Source organism: Protopterus annectens, chromosome 4.part0, assembly GCF_019279795.1.
Source record: "Protopterus annectens isolate FY-2018-M chromosome 4.part0, PAN1.0, whole genome shotgun sequence".
NCBI lineage: Eukaryota > Metazoa > Chordata > Ceratodontiformes > Protopteridae > Protopterus > Protopterus annectens.
This window is the reverse complement of record NC_056733.1, coordinates 190,235,216-190,257,423: the sequence shown is the minus strand read 5'-3', so window position 1 is coordinate 190,257,423 and position 22,208 is coordinate 190,235,216. Positions and strand designations below refer to the sequence as shown.

Sequence of the window (22,208 nt, the reverse complement as noted above, 5' to 3'; positions counted from 1 at the left end):
ACACAAATTTCTTTAGGAACACAAGCAGTGTTTAGTGTGTTCCGTTCCCTGGTAGGTTTTTTTTTACAATCTGAAAAAACTGTTGTATATGAATATACATTGTGAATAATTTCTTTACTAATGTTATTGAATCAACATTCCAGTCCGTTTCTGGTAAATTTAAGTCCTCAGCTGATATTATTCTTCCCTCCTATGTTTCATGCAAAAAATGTGTGTATTTCTCTAGCTCATCTGCACTTGACTTTGGTGGTCTATATACTTCCAACAATTGTTATATGTTCCAGGGTTGTCTTTACTGTCACAGTTACACAGTCTATTGTACTAGTGTTATTACTGAACATGTAATAATCACAGGTCTCATAACTATCTTTAATCCCTATTATAACACCTCTACTTGATTTTTTTGTTAGTGTCTATAAATGTAAAAAAAAATTATACCCGGTTAGAACTGGTTTCCAGTCATTCTTTAATCATGTTTCATAAACGATAACATCAATCTTGTGGGAACCTAGCAAATTTTCCAATTTAAAATAAAACCTCTTATTGATGTTACTAGCATTAACAACCATCAGAGATGGATCAAATGTTGCTATCTGTGAACTGTTAAATTTTTGACCTGACAAAATGCTTGCCTAGTGCTTGTCAAATATTGCAAAACATCTGCCGCAAAAATTCTCTTCCCTTGATAAATGCACACCATCCTGTCTGAACACATGTGCCCAAAACTAAGTTTGGATGCTCTACACATTTCCATTTTTCAAAAATGTATATTTTTCCATGTAGGTATTTACCCAAAAAATCTTTTCATTCAGTGACCTGACTATTCTTTCTATATGTGATTTGTGAAAAATATGTCCTAACTCCAGTACAAGCTATACTATCTAAGAGGGCTGTAAGTTCCCGTCTAACAGTCAGAGAGTCCATGCGAATGACATAATTTGTACCAACATGAATAAAAACAGATCCATACTTCCTTACATTAAGGCATTCCAAGGCTTGTCTCATCTTCTATTTTTGCTTGTGGCAAGCATAACACTTTGTTCATTATCTTCTCTGCAAATCTAAGTATCAGTTCCTCTAATAATTGAATCTCCAATTACAAGAATATCTTTTCTGACCAGATTTGAAGAGTCTTTAACTTCTAATACAGTAATATCTGCTCTATCAATTGTTACAAAGTAATGATCTTCACCATTAGTCTTGTTAATCCCACTGTTTTCATTGCGTATTAAATTTGCGAGTGTACAATTCACATCCAGCAGACAATAATGCCTTTTTCTGTAGACTGAAGATTTTCTGATATAAAAATGTTACATTCCCTGAAATCTGTTAGATAGCAAAGCAGTGTTCTTTTCAGTACATATTTTCTTTACTTTACAGACATTAATCAGTTGTTTTTTCTTCCTTATTTGTTGTAAACTTCTTTTCTTTTGTTTTTTTCCTTTTAAACACTCCAAATCTTCAGATTGCTGAATACTTGCATCCAGAATTCCAAAGTCAGGGGCATTGTTTTGTTTCATAGAGATTGAATGATCTTTACAGGCAATAGACACAACCTTTCCTAAAATCTGTTCTATTTGTTCTTTGCCTAACATTATTTATCTCACCAGTCCAGTTATTAATGCACGTAACAGCACTTCTCCAAGCTGTGCCAATTGCACAAGTGCAGTCATCATCAGTAAGTTTAGATTTACTTCTAATAATGGTAAGCAAATCATCCAACTTTTGACATGAGGAACACAGATCACCAGCATTATCAGATGAATAGCGTTTATTACACTGTACAAGGTATTTGTGCTTTAGCAAATCATTAACTGCATACTTATTTAAAGAGTCCATATTCAGCTTCATGCAAATAAAATAGTACAAAATAAAAGAATAATCAAAATCAGTAACCACAGAATTCAAAATGAACTTAAATCAACTTCTATGACAAAAATCACACAAGGAATATAGAACTAAATACTGAAGTAAGTACAGTAAAGTTATGACTATACAAGTTCTGAAAGTCAGACAAAAGCTGTAATAATTCCTTTACTTCGCACTCTCACTATCTTTAACAGTAAAGATCAATAAATTACAAACTAAGACAGAATTGTTTACATAAGCTCTGGAATGTCCTCTCTGCAGTCTGTATGAATTTATAGCTGACTAGGCCCCTTGGGATGGCTAGAGCTTGCCTGTCTAAAATCTTTCTCTTTCTAACAGCCAACAGTGAAAATTAAAGGTAAAACAATAAAATATAAATCAAAGTAAATCTTTCTGTCTACAAGCTATCTCTTCCTTCCTACAAAGAGTGAAAAACAGTGATACAAAAATAAAACATAAATTAAAAAAAATTCTCTTACAAGCCAGCTCCACAGTAAATCATAATCCAAGATTGGAGTGTTTATCTAAACTCTGGCTTATAGTCAAGCAGTGGATGCTAGTAAAATTTACATTAAAAGATGGTGGCTAATGTGAAGACATTCTGGGATATAAATATTCTTTTGGTAAAGCAGTTATGACTATTACCTATATTTTCATAACTGCATTAATTACACAATACTTGTGTGACCTACAGGTGAACATATAGTGCCATCTTATACAAAACATTAAGGAACACAGTGATGCCACTGACACTTGCCATCTAACAGAAATCGTTTTGTATATTAATATTGTTTTAAAATATTGTGAAAGTATTATAGGCATAATTTACATAGATTTAGCAATGTCACAAAACAGTAATATGCTACCCCCCCTTGTCATACATCATTGGGAAGCTCTTGAACAGGTAAATAATTGCATTACTGATATTTTGCATCTATCTTGTATACTTACAGAGATATAACCATTTGTTTGATCATAGCACTAGTATTTGTTTGGTAAAAATATTTTTTTTCATAAATTGGCAGTATAAAATCAGCATCTACAGACAGACCTTTGCTACTAACAGCAGTGTATATCCAATTGTCTACCAAAGAGCTATTATATTTTACATTTTGTGCAACTCTCCCTATTTATGAGATATTAAAAATCTAATGAAGTATGTTCTCAATACAGGACTTTGGAGAAAATCTCCCAGGAAACAAGTGATTTCCTGGTTTAGACAATATCAGGAAGCAAAGGTAAATATCAGCCACCTGCTGTTAAGGACTAAATGAGTTAAGATTGTGGCTAGATCCATTTTGGACCTTCAGATAACACACATAAACCTTCCCTAATAAAACAGTGATACAAATGGAAGCTTGTTATTTTGTCTCCATTTTAAATTATGAATAAAATAGTCCTAACACTAGACGCCCTGGCACCTAAGCTGGAATATGCATCCCAAGTTACTTGTTTAAATTCCAGACAGTACTTGTATAATTCATATCAGTCCTGCCTCAGTTTCTAGGGAGTGCTGAAATAGGCTCCAAGCTGGACCCAAATATTTGGTAATCAGAGAATGAATGAAAATATGAAGGATCATCTCAATGGAATATCATTCTGAAAGCCATTTGTCTCACCCCTCATAAAGCCAAACATTTACAGATTTAAAAAAACAAAAAAATCCAAACAACGAAGGCAGATGTAGAAATCACAAGTAACCAGAACACCACCAAAAGTGGCAGGCAATCCCAATATAACTTTATTGAGCACTTCATTTGTTTTTAGTGCTTTGTCGGGACTGTTTTGCTATGATGGAATAGTGTCTAAACAGTTACCTTTCCCAGCATCTGCATCCTTGCTGCTGCACTGTCTCGCATTTAAACTTCTGTGCGAAGACTACTGCCTTTCTGAAGCTCATAAATTATCTGTCATGTCGGTTTTATAAAACCTTTTCTACTTGGAAAAAGAGTTTAGTAAAGTAGCATACACTAGATGGAATCTCCTACCAGATGAAATAAACAATGTCTAATGACATGAACTACATTTCATTCAGATTTAAGCTGTCATCATACCTTAATACAACTTACACGTGTCACTGCTTTCATGACAAGGTGTGCATTATTTACATCAGCACACTTGCACAACATATTTACATACATATATACATCTACACAATCGTTTTCAACTAAAGAAAATAGATTCTTTGAACTCTCCAACACTTTTTGCCACTTCAGTGTTTATCCTTCATATCTCTGACCCTTCATTTTTTATTACATAATAAAATCTCATCTTCTCCCCTCTTCATATGCTACATAAAGAAAAAATCGTATCTGCCTGATCACGTTAGTCTCTCACCTCATATTTTCCATAAAAATAAATGTCTTACTTAAATCCTTTAAATAACCTTCTTTACATACTTAAGCTGTTATATTTTAGAAATTGTTTTATTATTTTACAAAGTAAAACTAAGTGTTCGATCATTTCTTCCATACTTTTATTTAACGTAGTCACCTTATATCATAACTTAAGTAAGAATTGCCCAGTCAGACTAACCCAGTTAACAAATGTCGAATATATAAAAAATAAATCATCTCCATAAGAAATCTTGACATTCTTAAACAAGCTCAATTCCTTTACGTCTTTCTTTAATGGCTCTGCTATACTGCTTTCTAACAGTTACCATAATATACATGTGCCATTGCTTACAATCCAATAGACTGCTTCTGTTGTTTAATTTCCATAAAGCAGCACATTCCTACATTCAACTACATCACTATCTTCTGTCAATTTTATTCCTTTCTGTACCTTCAGACTCTTCTAAAAATGATAATATGCGATTACCCCCTATTCAATGAAAGCACTCATGTGGGCATGCATCACTTTCATTTGTCAGTAATTTATTCATTCAAAGTGATGTACACATCAGCCTTGTTATATCCCACTAATTTATTACTGTAAATAACTATGTTTTTATAAACTATAGTTACATTTATCCTAAAGTCACTGATGGCAGTCCAGAATCATATCACTGTATTTTACATCTCATTCACTGCTTCCTTTACTGGCATATACCAGTATTCATCACTATATTTGTCCTGTCTTTGTATTGCATCTTGCCCATGATGTAGCTGAAAAGAGAATATGGGTTAAGCCTACTTATGCAGTTAGAATAAAAAAATTATAAAATAAAGAGTATTTACTGATCACCAAGACAAGACATACAGAGACTGAAAAATAACGGACTGTAATTATGACTGGATGGGAACATTCTGCAGCTATATGTAAGAAAAAAGGGTTACAGCTCGGCGTGACTACAGGTCTTTTTTAATTATTTTCTAGAAGTTATTGTACAGAGCACCAATAACACTGGAACTATTACAGAAGAATGACCTAAGAACGAGTTATAAGACATGAAGCCAGAGCTTTACAATAGACATGCTATGTAATTCATACTTACAAAAGCAGAAAAGGAATCTGAACATGAAATGAAAGAGGGGAAAATGTATGCAGGGCTTATTGTTTAAAGCAGACAAATTAATGGCTTCAAATACAATCAGAGAATACATAAATATATTTTGTCTCATTTGGGTATAACACAGTACAAATGAAGAGCAAATTCAAGTGAGCAATGTATTATTTTGGCCATATTTACTTATTCCATTTTATTAACTGGGTAAGTAACAGACAGCCATTTTACATGCTTTAATAGGTCACGGTGTTGCTCATTTATATCTGCTAGGTGTACAAATCTAAATATTTTGTTTTCAGTGGTTTGCAATCTATTTGTACATTGTCCAGAGTGAAGGCAGAGGTGCGGTAACCCATATTCTTGTTTTGGCTACAGCTAAACATGATGTGGGTTATAACAGGTAAGAGATTTGATAGCAGAGTTTTAACTGAATTAGAACATTGGAGGATATGTTTGCTGTAAGGGGTATTTTAAGAAGTGGTCAAGTATGTCAATACCGACAGAAAAAGCACTTCAGGACTGTGGTGTGTGTAATCTGGATTGCAGCAATTCAACAGAAGCAACAATGTGTTACTCAGATCCAGCACGACCGAAGGCTAAGACTGGTACAAATTTGTTCCAGTATGAAAACAGCATCCATTAGGTATGTACTTTAACATCCTTTCGGTATGCACCGATTAGTATTTGAGACAGTGTCAAGTTAACTGACAACACAAATCAAGGTGCTAGCATTGCAATGAAAGCTTTGAGGCATGATATTGCAGGTGTTCATATGTCAGATGATGGTCCAGAGCATGTAAATACTGAGCTGAACTATTTTACAGAGAAATAAGATTTATGGCATGCTACACTGCGTTCCAGTTATGCACAGTTAAATAGTCAGATGGTAAGAATAGTCCAGACAGAGGACTATTTGATGAAGAATTCACAAACCATAACTCTGACTGTTACCAGGCTTTAATGAAATACTTAAAGGAAGGAGATCAGGAGAGAATTCAACAATATTATCAAGAGAGGGAACTTGAAGCAGCTGTTTAATGGAAACACCAATAGCCAAGAACACACATTATCATAGCGTTTAATGACAGAGCAATACAAAAAGAATGTATTTACTAAGGATGAACAATAAGTCTCAAAGGAACTGTGAAAGGCAGAGATTTTGTCCATAATATACAAAGCTGTCAAATGAGGTATTTAAAAGAAAGTCCAAATCACAGATATACAAATTAATATGTAGAACTCCTTTTGCAAGGGTTCACCTTCACCTACTTAAGCATTTAATGTGTTTTTTTTATTTGTTTTTCACTTTGCAGCTGCTGTCCATCAGTACCCCTCCCTCCAAGCAGGGATAGTCCTCTACATGACAGCAAGAGCTGACCAGAGGGGGCTATCCTCCAGGCAGCTATGGAGGAGTTTCCTAGCCAATATATCTCTTTTTCATGAGTGGAGAATACTTCTTCCTGTTGGTCTGAGAGCCTAGCTTCACCTCCCTCCGCCAGTGGGCCATCTATGTTTCAGGACTGGACTCTAACTGTTCTACCTGGGACAGCTTCATCCCTAATGTGGGTTATGAGGATGTTTTATTTTTTAGCCCTACCTTCACCACATGTGACTGATGTGGGCAGTCATGTTATCACAATGGTCTATTTTCCAAAACTCCCACACTCATCAGAATGAGGGCTACTATCACCACCCTGACAGCACCAAGATCAAATTGTACGCGCATTACCCAAGATGACCACAAATCCCCTTATCTGTGTAAGTTTTGATAAAGTGGATATGGTGGATTTAAATGCAGACTATGATGAAATGGCACTGTTTAAGAAGACATTGAGAGAACTGGAAGATAAAATGTATAAGCACAAAAGATTATTGTGGCAACGCTACCACTTCGAGGCTGCTATTCATCATAAAATAGTCCCCAGAGGGCTCTGAGTGCTGAAGATGCCCTCCTATGGTGACAGCCTGCCTGAACTCTTGAAAAGATGGCAAGTATTGAATCTGCAGCTAAGCCTGGACTACATGGCTTTATTAAATGAATACTTTCGACCAGAGGAAGAGTCTCTAGCCAGTGAGATTAATGATTTAACTTTATACTTGCCCAGCTCCTTTAAAGGAGAAGTATATGTGCAGCTAATCGATGAACTTTTCTTGAATATTTCCCTTTTTGAAAGGAAACGGGAGAAAGAGAAAAATAAAAAAGCCACAAAGAGACTTTGTAGATTTCCGTGATGGGAACATCTCCTCGTGGCTGAGAAACAACGCATTAGCTGAGCGTATAACGTCATCGACAGCACCCATGTTATTGAGGCCAACAAGCAGCAATATGCAACAACAACGTGGTAATACACAATGGGCAGTGGAAACTGCTATGCGAAAACAGTTTGATACACAGAAGGGGCATTCTGTAAATGGTAGTGTCACCATAGCTCAGAAACCAGCAAAAGAAATAAATTTATCGGAAGGCAGCAGAGACAGAGCTAATATCCTGAACGAGCGTCTCGAAGATATAGGAAAAGCCAATGTACGAGTGGGTGCTACTGACAAGGGGAATATTGCAACAGTTGGTGTGGATATGGTTCAAAAAAATGTAAGTATTGTTGTTTGTGCTTCTAGGATGGAAGGAGTGCACGTTGATATTCATTCACAAACAGACATTGCACAAGATGGTATAGTTGCTGGTAATACTGGCACAGCTACTACAGCTTTGAACATGATGGCTATCCACAATAATATAACAGAAAGGGAGGCTAATGACTTTGATGATTATGGTGTTGATAAAGATGTAGTGTTATTAAGTGGTCTTACGAAAGAATCTAACAATCGAGTAGTAAGACCAAAAGTGCTGACCATGCAAAGTATAGTGACTGCCTGAAATGATAGACTGTCTTCGGCTTTTTTGGAGAAAGCCCTGCCTATAAGACAAGAAAAGGGAATAGGAAGGTCACGCAGTCACAAGAAAGAATTGAGATGGAGAGCAGATCCTCCACCTGTGGAGAAAGGTCCAAGTGCATTGGGCCCACAGACATGCAATCGAAGATAACTAATCTAGTTTTTAATCTGTCTTCCACTGAACTGACATGAGAACAAATTATAGTGCTAAATAAAGGTCTGTCATTTATACCCACTACTAAACTTGATTTAGTGGAAACAATTTTGGAATTAAAAATGTTTGCGAGAAATGTGATGTTAAAAGCAGTTTTTATGGATGAGCATAGTGCTTCCAATGATGGCAATGTTTTAAGAAACCCAGTACTTTCATACCAGACAATTCACCAGCAATGGAGGCTTTTATTAATTTATGTGAAGATGACTTAAGGAAAGATTTTAGTGGAGGTACTAAATTGAATTTTTTTAACTTGTCTTGTAAGGAACACGAGGCCTTAAATTCATTAGTGAGAGACGAGCACTTGATTATCAGACCGGCAGACAAAGAAGTGGCATAGTGATTTTAGATAAACAGGTTTATATGGAAAGAACCTATGACATGCTTCATGACAGAAAAGTGTATGCAGTTTTACAGAAATATCAGGTGAATGGCATTATAAACAGGTTGATACCTGTATGATATGCTGATGACAGATTTAATAGATTATTCATTGTACACTTACTTCTCTGTTGAGCACCCAACTATACTTGTGATATATGGTTTGCCTAAAGTGCACAAAGATCCTAGACACCCACCTTTCAGACCCATAGCATCCGTCAGAGGTTGGCTCACGGAGCCAATGTCCATATATGCCGAGAAACAACTGGGTTCTGGATAAAATAGAATCAGTGTTGAGGGATAGTAAGCAGTTTTTAGAACATCTGTTCATTTGGGCGAGGCAGAGAAATGAGGAAGCGATCAAAAAAGCTTTTTTTGTAACCCTAGATGTCAATTCTCTGTTCACGGTCATTCCTAATAAAAAGGGGTTGAAAATGTGAGGCAACTTCTTGTACGAGAAACTAGGTATAGTAACACAAAGGTAAATATGATCTGCACCATGTTAGACATGATTCTAGAAAATAATATTTTTCTCTTTGAAAATGAACATTTCCTTCAGATTGTAGGTGTTGCTATGGACACAGCATGTGCCAACACATATGCAAATTTGTTTCTTGCAAACTGGGAAAAGGAAATAGTTTTTAACTGACAGTTTCAAGGAGAACATCACCTTCTATAAACGCTTTGTGGATGATTTTTTCATCTGGCATGGTGAATTACTAGAAACTGAAATAATTGGTACAGTTCTTGGAGAGTAGCACCATTTTTTTGTCCTTTACCCTGCATTATTCTGAAGATGAAATTAGTTTTCTAGATGTGTTGATTACCAAAAACATGTTAGGTAATCTCTCCACCAAGCAGTATAGGAAGGAACGTAGGAAAAATAGTATACTACATTGTACTAGTATACATCCCAGGCATACTACTAGGAATGTAGTTAGGAATCAGGTACTAAGGTGTAGGAGACTGCATACAGATGCAGAACCCCTAAGGGAAGCTTTGAACGGACTTACATCTGACCTTATGGACAAGGGCTAGAAAGCTGAGGAAATAAAAAAGGGCATGGAAGAGGTTGATAAACTGGATAGAACAAAAACTAGACCATATTATTCAGAACAAACTTCCACTGAAGAAGGGACAGGGATAATATCTTGTATGAAGGTAAAGAATAGGATGCGTCTGACTTATTCAGCAGGGGTTAGTAGAGTTTGTGAGGTAGTGAAAAGAAACTGGCCCATCTTGTTAGTAGATCCTAAAATAAGCATGGTAACAGGCTCTACCCCTAGGTTTAGTTTTAAAAACTGTAAAAACCTGAAGAAGCAACTTTGTTACAAGCAGAACAGACGCAAGGAGCATCTTGTATCACAACGCAGGGGAACTCGTGCATGTACAGCTTGCAAAGCCTGCCCTAGTATTTGGTCAATTTGTATGGTGATGCATCCCATTTCTAAGGAGCCTATAGAACTCTCATTCGATGCAGATTGTTCCACTAGAAACATAGTATATATGGCTAAATGTAAACTATGGGAACGTTTCTATGTTGGAAAACTAATCGTATGTTGAAGGAGAGGGTACTGGAACACCTTACTGATATACGTAATAAAAAACTGACTAATGCACTGGCAAAGCATGTCTTAGAAGCAGGAGACAACCATAGTTTTAAATTCTTAGTGCTACAAAAAATCTTAGAAAATTTAAGAGAAGGTGATATGAGTAATGAAACAGAATGTGTGGAACTCAGGTGGATAATTGATTTTAAAGCATATGCCCCACCAGGTATGAACAGTGCCGTCTCTTTAAAACCTGCTCTTAGGAAAAGGAATTTGCCTCATTAACTAAATTGGTATAATTGGCTGTAGTAATGTATAAATGCATCTTGATTAATTGTCTTTGTATTAAGGTCTAAGGAAGCAGGCAACTGCGAAAGTGCTTACCTATACTGTTTGTTTGTGGACTATTAAAGAATTTAACGTGTTTTACCCTACTCTCAGCAATTGACAACTTTTTTGCTGCAGCATATATTTGAGGGTGTAGACAGCATTGATGAAATTGCTTGGGAGGGACAGAAACAGAGAAGGAACTTAAATGGAGTAAGTTTTGAGTTTGTCTCAAATACTGTGGTTTCTGTTTTACTCCATGTAAAGACGGGATTTGTTTTTGAGTCAGCTGTGGAGAGAATGAAGATCTTGTATCAGGTCAGTCCTAATGGAATTGATACACCTAGAAGATCTAAAAATGATGAGACTGCCAGTGTGTATAACTGAGTAGAAATGGATGTCAAAGGGTAGGGAGTCGAAAAAAAATGGTAAACATAAGTGACCCTAAGGCAGATTCCTAGAGTACAATAGAGAGAGAGAGAGAGAATAAAAGCCTCAGGGGAGAAGTTGGAAACAAATTTTATTTAATAAACATTTGAGCCAATTAATTGCTGAGGGACCAAAGAAGGTGACTAACAGGCAAAAAATAGTTGGCTTTTATTAATTAGATCAAATGCCACAGAAATGGTCAATAAACAAATATCTATAAATCGACAAGAGTGCAAAGCAGTGAGTATAGTATTAATGACTGTTATGAGGGCAGTAAGTGTGCTTCTACCAATGTAAAACTATGGCCGTGTCTAGTAAACAAGTTATATTTGGTAAGGCAGTTAGATGTTTGCTTACTGATGTTTTTTTCTGGAAGCTTTTTAACAGCAGCAGTAAAAAGACAGGTCTATAGCCAGATGTGGACTCAGAAGTGATTTTAGGGAGATAATTCTTTAAGGCATTCTTTCAAAGGGAAGAGAGCCAGATAGAAATGGTTTCTGCAGAATTTAATGAACAAGGGCCACTTATGACTGGGAAGATTGTCAAATAGTTTTTCTGGTTGTTTTAGAGAGATTGTGAGGCATGACAGAGGGAAGAATGAATCATGTTGAGTCTTGAATGTATCAGAAGGTCTTATCAGGAAGTGGAGATGCAACAGATTATGATTTGAATTCTTCTAGTGAGAAAAGGATATTATCTTCAGTAGAGATTTAAGTTTGTAAAAAAGTGGTTCTCCACAAATCAGAAGCATTTAGGATCATAGGAGGTTACAAGGCTAATAGCACTACAGCCATTTTAAGCCTAGACATTCATGTCTCAATTATGCATGCCCATGGGATATAATGGCTTTGATATATGCCTGTGCCTTTGGGCATCATCCACCTGCCCCATCCATAAGGGCCACAGGTGACAAGCCAGGGGTGAATTTGCTATTTCCCATCCATCGGTCCAAACTGTGTTTGAATAAGCTTAGGGAAGAGTTCTGTTTCACATGAATGGAGAGTCTATTCCAGAGAAGAGGCAATCTCTGGTCCCTCCAATATGTTTTGTTTATGTTACAGATGAGGTTGAGCTCCTTAGATAGGGTAATTCTACTGCTATTTATTTTGTGAATGTGCAGCAGATCCATCATGGCTGGATAAGAAAACAGCTTGTAAGTTAAGCATAGATCACCCCTCAGTAGTCTGTAGGAGACTGAGTACAGGAACAGGGCTTTGCGGTGGTCCGCATAGGACATATATATTCTTTTAGTGAGCAACCTCTGTGGTCACTCCAGCTGTTGCAAATGCCTGGTCAGGTACATGCTGAAGGGTGCATTTCACTTGATTATTGCTATAATGAGGGCAGAGTATAGTGGGATTATGATCTCCTTAGATCAGGATGTCATGCCAGTAAGTTGTGCCACATAGAAGGATTTTATTAATACCATGAATACACGGTGATCAACGTTCAGGTCACTGTCAACCTAACTTTCCAAGTCCCTTACCACTGGCTCTACTCCTAGGGGAGTATCATCAGTGCTGCAGTTTGCGCAGCTGGTCATCTTTCCAAAGAGTATAATTATGTAATAATGCATTTTTTTGCACTACGTTGGGATTTCATAGAAGGCAGGACTTTTTTTAAATAAAAAATTGTCACAACTTCTTCTATATATGTATGTTTGATTTTTTGTTTTACATTAGTTTCACAGAGTAAATTGAAGAGGTCTAGCTGATGAGGTTTGTTATGCCATGTCCATATTATTTATGAGTTAAAGATGAGGTGTCATCTAGGTTCCGCCTGTCATTTTCATGTAATGCAAGGTAATAAGGGAAGTATTTATTTTATAAGTTGAGAAAGATATTTTTCAGGAGAGTGGGAGCAGTGTCAGGGTTTTGGCTAAAGTAACACTGGAAGAACTCGGTTCTGAGATGATTTCTAAGTTGAAATAAGTGACAGAGGATGTCTTTCTAATTGGAAAAGATGGGAGGAAATTCAAGCTTTTAATATGTGCATTATCCTTAAGGTTAGGTAGCAGCTTAGTGAGGTTGGGTACTTTACTAAAGTTATTTGAGATTACATCTAACAAGGCATAGCTGGAGGGGTATAGACTGATTTGCTTGCTTGCAAGGACTGACAATTAGGCATCAGCTAAGGAACTGACAAGATCTTGTATGGCAGATCCTACAAATCTGACATTATGATGTCTTAGTAGAGGAAAGTTTTTTTGTGCACTGATGTGGAGTTGGGTAAATAAAAGATGGAAAGCTAGGTGGTGGTGCACATGTTTTCACAGGTTAAACAATTACAGGGTATTCTTTAATATATTTAATAGTATGGTTTCCATTATTTCCCCTAAACTGGAGAGCAGACTAATAGGCCCATATCTGTTTGGGTTGTTATGAGATCCCCTTCCCTTAAAGACTGGTTTGAAAACAGATGTTTTCCAGTCTTCTGATATTACACTCGTTTTAAAACAAGCCTTGAAAAGTAATCTTAAAGATTGCACCAGGATGCCCCCAAGTGTCTTCAATCCTTTATTAGTTACCACATCTCTTCCTGACACCTTGATATGATCATTTTTTTTTTCAGTAAGGTAGCAACCTCCAAAACATTTATGATAGTAATATCTCCTTCATTACCTCTGAAATTGTTATTCACTAGGCCATAAGGCTTAACACAATGATCAGAGAAGATTTTAACAGTATCATGTTTGCCATTTAACTTTCTACTATTCCCTGCTGCCAGATGGTTTCTGTTTGTTTTCTGTTGGAGTTTCGGGGTCAGATTCAGAGCACATGGATGGTCATGGCCAGAGGGATGATCATTAACTGGGGAAAATTAGACTTTTAATTAAAGTAAAACCCAGTGCTGAGCAAGACAGCATCTTCATTCATTTTCTTTCAAGGTTTCAGGATCAGGTTGCAAATACACAAACAAGTGGAATCAAGGTGACCGATCCTCAATTGCGTTATATTGATTTTGGTGAAAGTTTAGTAGTGTGGTAGCAATGTCTATGTAAACTGAATGAGTACTATAAAATTGTTGTCTGTTATATAAATGATGTCATCTGCCTACCCCCCCGAAAAACACAGCACAAATAATCCATTCAGAGAATGGCAGTATGTCCCCACTCTTCTCAGTCGCCATGCCTAATTCTACAGCAAAACAGTTGCAAGATGCATACAGGTAGATGAAGTAAGCAGTAACCTTATTTATCAAGCCCGCTAGTGTGAAGCCAGAACAGCTTGGAAGTCTTGTAGGGCAGAAGCCTTCTGACAGTTACCCTGCCCCACAAAAGAAAGACTAGTTAAAAAAAATGCTGGTTCTTCTGGACAAACTCAAACAGCAGAAACTATTTTATGCTATTCAGCATGACACACCATAAAACTGCAAATATCTGATATATTGCCAAACTAAATGAATGCACGAAAGATGGTAGCACATACACCTTTGGTATCCTTAGTTGTTAGAGTTGTCGACTGAAAATGCAAAACACAAAGTTAGGGTAAAATTAAATTTATGAAGTTATTCTATTTTTTTTTTTATTAAAAAGACAAGTTTCTTGATACAGTTTTCCTTATTACAGTTTAGAAAGACCAAGATTCTACTTGGTTTACATTTAAAACTTGGAAACTTAATTGGTAGACCAGCATGTGTTTAAATTGCAGTTTTCAAGTCGGCAGAATGTCGAACCAAAATGTATCAACAACACTACGGAGAATGGGTAGTGTAGTTTGAGTATTTGGGTTCAACACTGTGCAAGATCATCATGGTTAAGTGAGAAACAGGGAATTAGCCCATTTCCTCACTGTAGTGCAATCCCGGAGTTGGTATATTTAATGTGCAGGGGATCTGGGGGGTGCACCCTGCAAAACAGTAGAATTAACGTACTGTTGACTGTAAAGTGTAATGGTACATTAATGTGCATACCAGAAGGTGACTGATGTCACCTCCTGCTAGGTTGAATACGTGAAACTACGGATATAGAATTAATTTTCGCCTTGGTTGCAGTTCCAAAATTCCAAATTCAGCATTTCAGGTCGACATTCTGAACGGTCGACCAAAGCTGATTCGGAATTTCGATAGTAAACCATTCTACTTGAATGTATAAACTGCAGGAGTGTGTGCATTACTGCACAATATATCGGGTGTAGTGTAAGAGGAACACATGTAATATCTGATGCCTTTCTATTTTACCATGGCTCACACATACTTACTTTTTGTAGCCAATTACAATACGAACTAAAGTACTCTAAAATCACAGAATGCTGTATAATGGAAAATGCAAGCTATTGATTTAATGAGTACAGGAATTTATTTCTGCATCTAAGCAAACCCAGTTACGCATTCCATGTGGGGAGCTTTGCCACCACTCTTAACTGTATTATACAAACTCCAAGGCTTTAATAACTTAGGGATGGGGCTACATGTGGTACACATAACAATAGAATGAATGTACAATAATGATGTCAAAATTGCAGCCCTAGAGTGTTGCAACCCTGGTGATGGAATAATTAATTTGGGAGGGTGGAATTCATCTTAAACAATAGGGCATTAACTTATTCTACTCCCAAACAATAAAGCCAGACAGATTGATGTCCTGTATAGATAACTAACAACACTTAAAATAGTTATTTTGCAGGGTCACCCCAAAGCTCTATTTATGCAAACGCTGAGGTCACTCATCCTTCATGGGGGTTAAGTGTAAACTTTTTTACCCCAAAAAGTTCAATGATTTTTATAGTTAACGTTGAACATGTGAAAAGCAAAACGGGATATGATGCATCTAATCTGACAATATAGTATTTGATGTAATTTATCCAGGGGGCTTTCTTTCAATGCTTAACTCATTTAGTCTTCAGATTTCTAATTTTTGAGGTCTTTCCTATTTCTGAATAAGGTCTCAGACAGTTTTGATATGTTGGATTCAACGATTTTGAAATTCTGGTTCTTTACATTTGTGTTAGATAAAACCATAAAAAACTTTCCTCAGTCACTATGATTTTATTACTTACCTACCCCTCTACCCCTATCCTGTATCCGCACACCCTTACAGAACCTAACTGGAACATTTTCTGCAAGATTTTTACATTTTTTTGGACTTTATAACTTTGACCTGGAAGTCATTTATATTTGAACACACTTAATCTTTTTTATTTTATTGTTCTTTTTACATGGTGCATCTCCCTCCCTCCAGAGTTTCATTAGAAATAAGGTTACACTCAGCAAATGTGTTTCAATCACTGAACCATAAATACGTGACCCTCTCTAAATGTTAAATAAATGCACCTTGCAGTCATTTATATTCAGCATTAACAAATAGAAATCTCTAAAGTCTAGAAAGCATTGGTATCAATCCATGAAGTGCATTGCTTGTAAGGTCTCTGGGTTCAAAGAAACCCACAGAAAGACTGGCACTTTTTTACTTCAGTTTTAGTCATCACTGTTTCTCCAAGGTGCAGTGTCTTCTGAATGAGAATGATACAGCAGTGGGTAGGTGGGGATTAACCTTCTTACAAAAAAAATATTTATGGCCCATTTGTTCAACTACTGTAAAGTCATGTCAGCTTCAAACAGTTTTTTGCTGGGCAGTTGTGTTTTGAGGGATGCGGCCTCAATGAATGGTACTGAACCCTTTATATGTTAACCCAAAGTTTAGCAACTTCAGAGTTAGTTATAATAGTTAGGTAGTACAAGCAGGTGCTACCACCTGCAAGGGGGTGTTGCACATCATTTAAGACATTTTTCAAAAGACAGCTCATTATGAACTGACCAAATGTCATTCTCTCTATATGTCCACGTCCCAGCTGTGGTTAGCAGTGGTAACTAGCCAGAAGGCTATGCCAAATACAAGAAGTGCCAGTATGAGGAACAACAAGTTATGACAGAAACAGGACCGCATCCTCCCATCCCTGATACAAACATATTACCACTTACCTGGATGTTTGATTTTGACACTTGTGCCAGCCAGTGGTAACAAAGCATGCCCAGCATCATCATCTTCAGAAGCAAGTTTCTATGGAATAAAAACAGTCAAGCATCACCACCTGAATGGGATATAGTACTTAAACATTATTAACATCGTTTAAAAAAGTCAGCACAGCCTGCACGCAACCAAGGTAAGGTCTGTGAGAAATGATTGTATTATAACTGACCTGGGGTATAAACAATATTCTCTGGTTGAGATCAGCCTGCTGGTTCTTACAATGAATTGCCCAGCTGCACCCAAGTGTTCAAATGTAAACAAAAGAACAAGCTTGCCACCCACTCTGTATTTACCTCCACGGAAAAAAAGTGAGCATTTAATGCTAAGCTTCCACTACCAGATCAGTATATTTAAGAACTTTTCAAAGGCTAGATTAATTTCTGATAACAGCCTTTTTTTGTGTGTTCCCCACTTGCTCCTCATAGTCCTACATCTCGGCATCTGCTGTAATACCTTTGTGCTATTATACTTTTGGATTATTTTTCTCAAAAATAAGCTATATACTCAAAAATGTGGATTAAATTAAGCTTTCCAGTACAATATATTGTAATTTGTATCTTTCTAGTATCTTATCTACTACAATTATTTTGTAATAAACTTACCAGCTGCATAATATAGAGGATTATGACTGGGTCTCCATTTGAGAGATGGATATCAAGAAATTCACTTCAAGAGCAGGGCTGTGTGAAGCTCAACAGATAAATCAAGATAGCCATGTTCAGAACATGAGATGATCAAAGAGACCCAAATCATAGCTTTTTTATACACATGGAGCTTCATCTGCCCAGTTACTACCAACTGCAGAAAAAAATGCAGCAGGATGAAGTGTTTTACAGCTCTGAGAGCTATAAAAGGACTTTGGACTGCCACACAGACAGTGGGCAGCAGTAAAGTATCCCTCTGAGGAAGCAACAGCTTTAAAAGCTACAAGACATTTTTGCACTGCTCCAGTGTTTGGGGTCTACGAAATAGCTTTTAAAGCTATTAGCTTCTTGTCGCTATTCTGTAGTGGGTCAGCACTGGCTACTGTTATGCTCTAGCAAAGGACTAGAACTTAATCCATTGAGAGGTGCTAAATAAAAACTTGTTAACTGCCTTTCTGTCATCAGAAAGATGCTTAACTAAAGCATGTTCTTTCCCCCAAATATGCAGCATAATTGTGGTGCTCCATGCAAAACACAGTTTTTGCACTGGGTTTGGTAGGCATTATGGGACTATTCACTGAATTTTAAATTTCAGTGTCACAACCTCAAAGTGTCTCTTTCTTTCAGTCTTGTGATATCATTGACAAATTAAAAAATAGTTTCATTCATTTTCAGTAATCCTACCTTGATTCAATTTCTGATCAAATGCACTCAAAAGTTATTTATAGTTATTTCTTCCTTAATACTTTGTCTTCTACTTTATGCAGATACTTTATTCTTTAAATGAACAGTCCTCATAATCAATTACACTGAAAGTGTTATTTACTGAACTTAAAGTCCAAACATCTTAAAATAATATGTCAGCTTTAGGAAAACAAATCTAAATGTCAAGACAAACACAGCAGAATGTGGCACAATGTCCATGGATTATTAACTTGGAAACTTACTGATACCATTGGATAGAAGTAGCAAAGATAGCTAGTGAAGGAGGTGCTTAAAACTTACTTGGGCTGAAAACTAATAGAATTCAATTCACAACAAAATTTTCACTCTTAATTAACCTAGCAGATGCACAATGTTATCAACTAACCAAGATACCACAATGTACATTTCATACACTGAGTACTTTGCTTCTAAGAAAAGTTGGTTATGTTTTGATTTTAAATGGTCTGCTTAATTACTGGTCATTAATTAAAGAAATCAAAAAAAATTCTGCCTACAATCAAATTTCTGCATGTGCTTTGGGATTTCGACTACTGCCTGCACAATGTAATAAATATCTGCCTTCATGTTAATACTCTGGGATACAGCAACTGCTGTTATGCAAAGATGTGCTACATAACTTTTTGTAATGTAAGACCATCTAAGGTGCATTAAAACTTGGTCATTAAATCAACTCTTACTACTTAAATCCAATAAGAATTTAAAGTCTACAGAGAATAAAAAGAAAATAGAAAGATGTAAATAAAAATTATAATGAAATATTATCCCATAAAGTTAACTTAGTCATGGAAAGATTAAAAATAAATTCTTATGCTACTCCTCCAAAGCATTTACATAATCTATCTATGAAAGTTAAAATTCAATCCAAAGCCAACAATATTGTTAACATCTTACATGAAGGAAAGGGAAAAGTGTCTCGGATATAGGTGATATCCTGGATGCATTTAAAAAACATTATGCAAAACATCATAAAAGTGAAACAAATATAAGTGAACATTTGAATCTAGAAAATATAACCCCTAACATCAAGAAAATTTCTGAGCAATTTAAGACTGAGTTACAAAAAATAATTACACAGAAAGAAATTACGGATACGATTAAAGAAAGTAAATCTAGTAAGGCACCAGGGATAGATGGTTTAATCATAGAATTGTATAAACTGTTTCCTAATTCCATAACTTCTCTCTTGCATAAAACCTTTCTTGAAGTCCAATCACATGCAATAATACCCTCCTGATAGAGATATTCTTTAATCACCACTATTTTAAAATAAAGCAAAGACCCTAATTATTGTAATTCTTACAGACCAATATCTTTGTTGAATGATAATTATAAACTCATGTCAGTTATGGTTAATAGAATGAAAATCCCACTGTCCAAAATAATTAAAGACCAAACTGGTTTCATATATAACAGACATACTCAGGACAATATTAAAAGGATACTAACTGACTATTTAAACAGGGAATATCAAGAAGCCTTGATAATTGGTCTGGACATAGAGAAGGCCATTGATTCTTTAACTGGGAATACCTAGTTAAAGTTCTATATATATTTGATTTTCCTCTCTCTTTTATCACACTAATAAAGAATGTTAATGAAAATAACTTAGCATACGTTAAAGTAGGACCTTTTACTTCCGATGCAATTTAGATTACTAGAGGTACTAAACAAGGCTGCCCCATGTCCCCTATTTTATTTGCAATAGGCATAGAGATACTTGCCTTGTTAGCACACAACAATCGAAAGATAAATGGTACAGATGTATAGGACCAATATAGCTCTAAAATAATGTTTGCTAATGATGTGCTTCTTACTTTACCTAACTCTAAAGAAGTGTTAGATTAAAGTAGATGTATTAATAGGAAACTTCCAAAAGACAGCAGGCCTCTATTTTAATAAATCAAAATCAAAATTCTTGATGTTAAATAAAAAAGGAAGTACAAGTAGTTGATGATCACAATATTGGTAACCAAGTTTCAGCTTTAAATTATTTGGGGATCATCTTGTGTGAGAATATGACAGAGATACTAAGTACCAATAATAACAATATTCTAGACTTAATTAATATTATAGACTTAATTAAAGCACTGGTGAATAAATGGAATAATATGTTCATAACGTTTGAAGATAGATTATAATTGATAAAAAATGGTCCTACTCCCTAAAGTAATGCATGTAGCTCAGGACATTTAAATACGTCAATCTTATTAGGATTTCTATGCCACCCTAAAAAAACAGAGTTGCATTTTCTCATCATATTAAACAATGAGAGTGAGGGAGGCTAAAATTTCCAGATACTGAATCTTACATAAGGGCTTCTATATTTAAAACTGTGACAGACTGGGTAAATACTAATTATTTTTCTAATTGGAAATGGTTACATTCAATCATAACAATGAATGAAAACACTTTATCAAAAAAACCCTTAGTCACAGATAAAGATAATAGATTATGGTACTCCGAGTATAAACTGATAGTATAGCAAAACCTACCAAATGAAATCTAATCAACCATATCTTTCATGTCTTCAGGAAATTTATTAATATGAATATGGACATAAAGCTTTGGTTTGCATTCTTAATCCCATTCAGTATTACAAGGAACTTCCACGATAGGGTGCACAGAGAGATTTTTACTTCCTGGGAACATAAGAATTTAATATGTTGGTTCCATTGTATAAAAAAATCAACAAGTCTTAGAAGCACAATATTTATTGACAGCTTATGGATTAACTTGTCATGACTGGTCATTATTACAAAGTGTTTTAACATACTCTAAGGATCTATGTAGAATAGCAAATAATTCATCTTTTAGAAGTATTCTAAAATTTATAATTTGGTTGTTTGAAATTATATACAATAGCACTAATATAAAGAATGAGTTATTGTATTTATAGAAAGTAATAATTGATTACAAAACAGCTCCTAAAGCAACTTATTGGCAATATATAACTAAAGGTATATTGACTCCATTATTATCAGAAAATAGTTAAAATATCTTACTTTCAGTTAAGCTAACATCCTACTCACAATATTGGAGAATATTTCATTGGAAATATCTACATAGATCCTTTTAATTCCTGATAAAATTTCAAAAATCAACTCTTCTAGTAACGCGTTATGTTGGAGGTGTCAATCATCAGGTAATGCAGACTGGTTCCATATTTTTTATGATTGTACTGATACTAAAACATATTGGAACACAATTAATCATTTTTTTACAAGCAATATACACAGATTCATTTGTTTTGACCAAACCTTTAATTTTACTGAATGTAACTGAAGGCCCTCATTTGAAGAAAATAGATTTGTATTTACTATGGACAATGCTAGCAATAGCTAGAAAATGTGTCACTAGGAGATGGAATTCCAACACAGTGCCCTTCATGGAGGATTTTTTTTTGTTTACTGAAGAAGACAGCATTAATGGACATCAAAATTAAAAAAAACTAAGAACTTATCCTAAGCCATTAGTCAATCTGTCGATGAAAGTTTTGACTTTGATTGATACCTTGCAAATGGAATCAGTTTCTTCCTGATACTTTATGCACAATGTACTATGATTTATTATTTACATTTAGATATATCTTAATCTACTACTGTCAAGCTTAATGTAAATATTGAATATAGTTTATTTAAAATGTAAACATCTTCATTATGCTATATGTTTAAAATAAAAACTACTTGAGTGAAAAAAAAAAGAACTTGGTCATTATTTAACATTCTATGTTATTTCATATCATACCCCTTGACTTTCG

The 22,208-nt window shown here is 35.5% G+C and overlaps 1 protein-coding gene across 6 annotated transcripts in view; it reads right to left on the bottom strand.

The window, feature by feature from the left end:
- Positions 1-22,208, bottom strand: part of TMC6 (transmembrane channel like 6) — a 1,104,128-nt gene that overhangs the window by 199,223 nt on the left and 882,697 nt on the right. For all 6 annotated transcript variants that reach the window (XM_044068185.1, XM_044068183.1, XM_044068186.1 and 3 more), the window contains one exon: positions 17,033-17,111. In XM_044068185.1, coding sequence (XP_043924120.1) covers positions 17,033-17,111 — 79 coding nt within the window. The remainder of the gene's footprint in view (positions 1-17,032; positions 17,112-22,208) is intronic.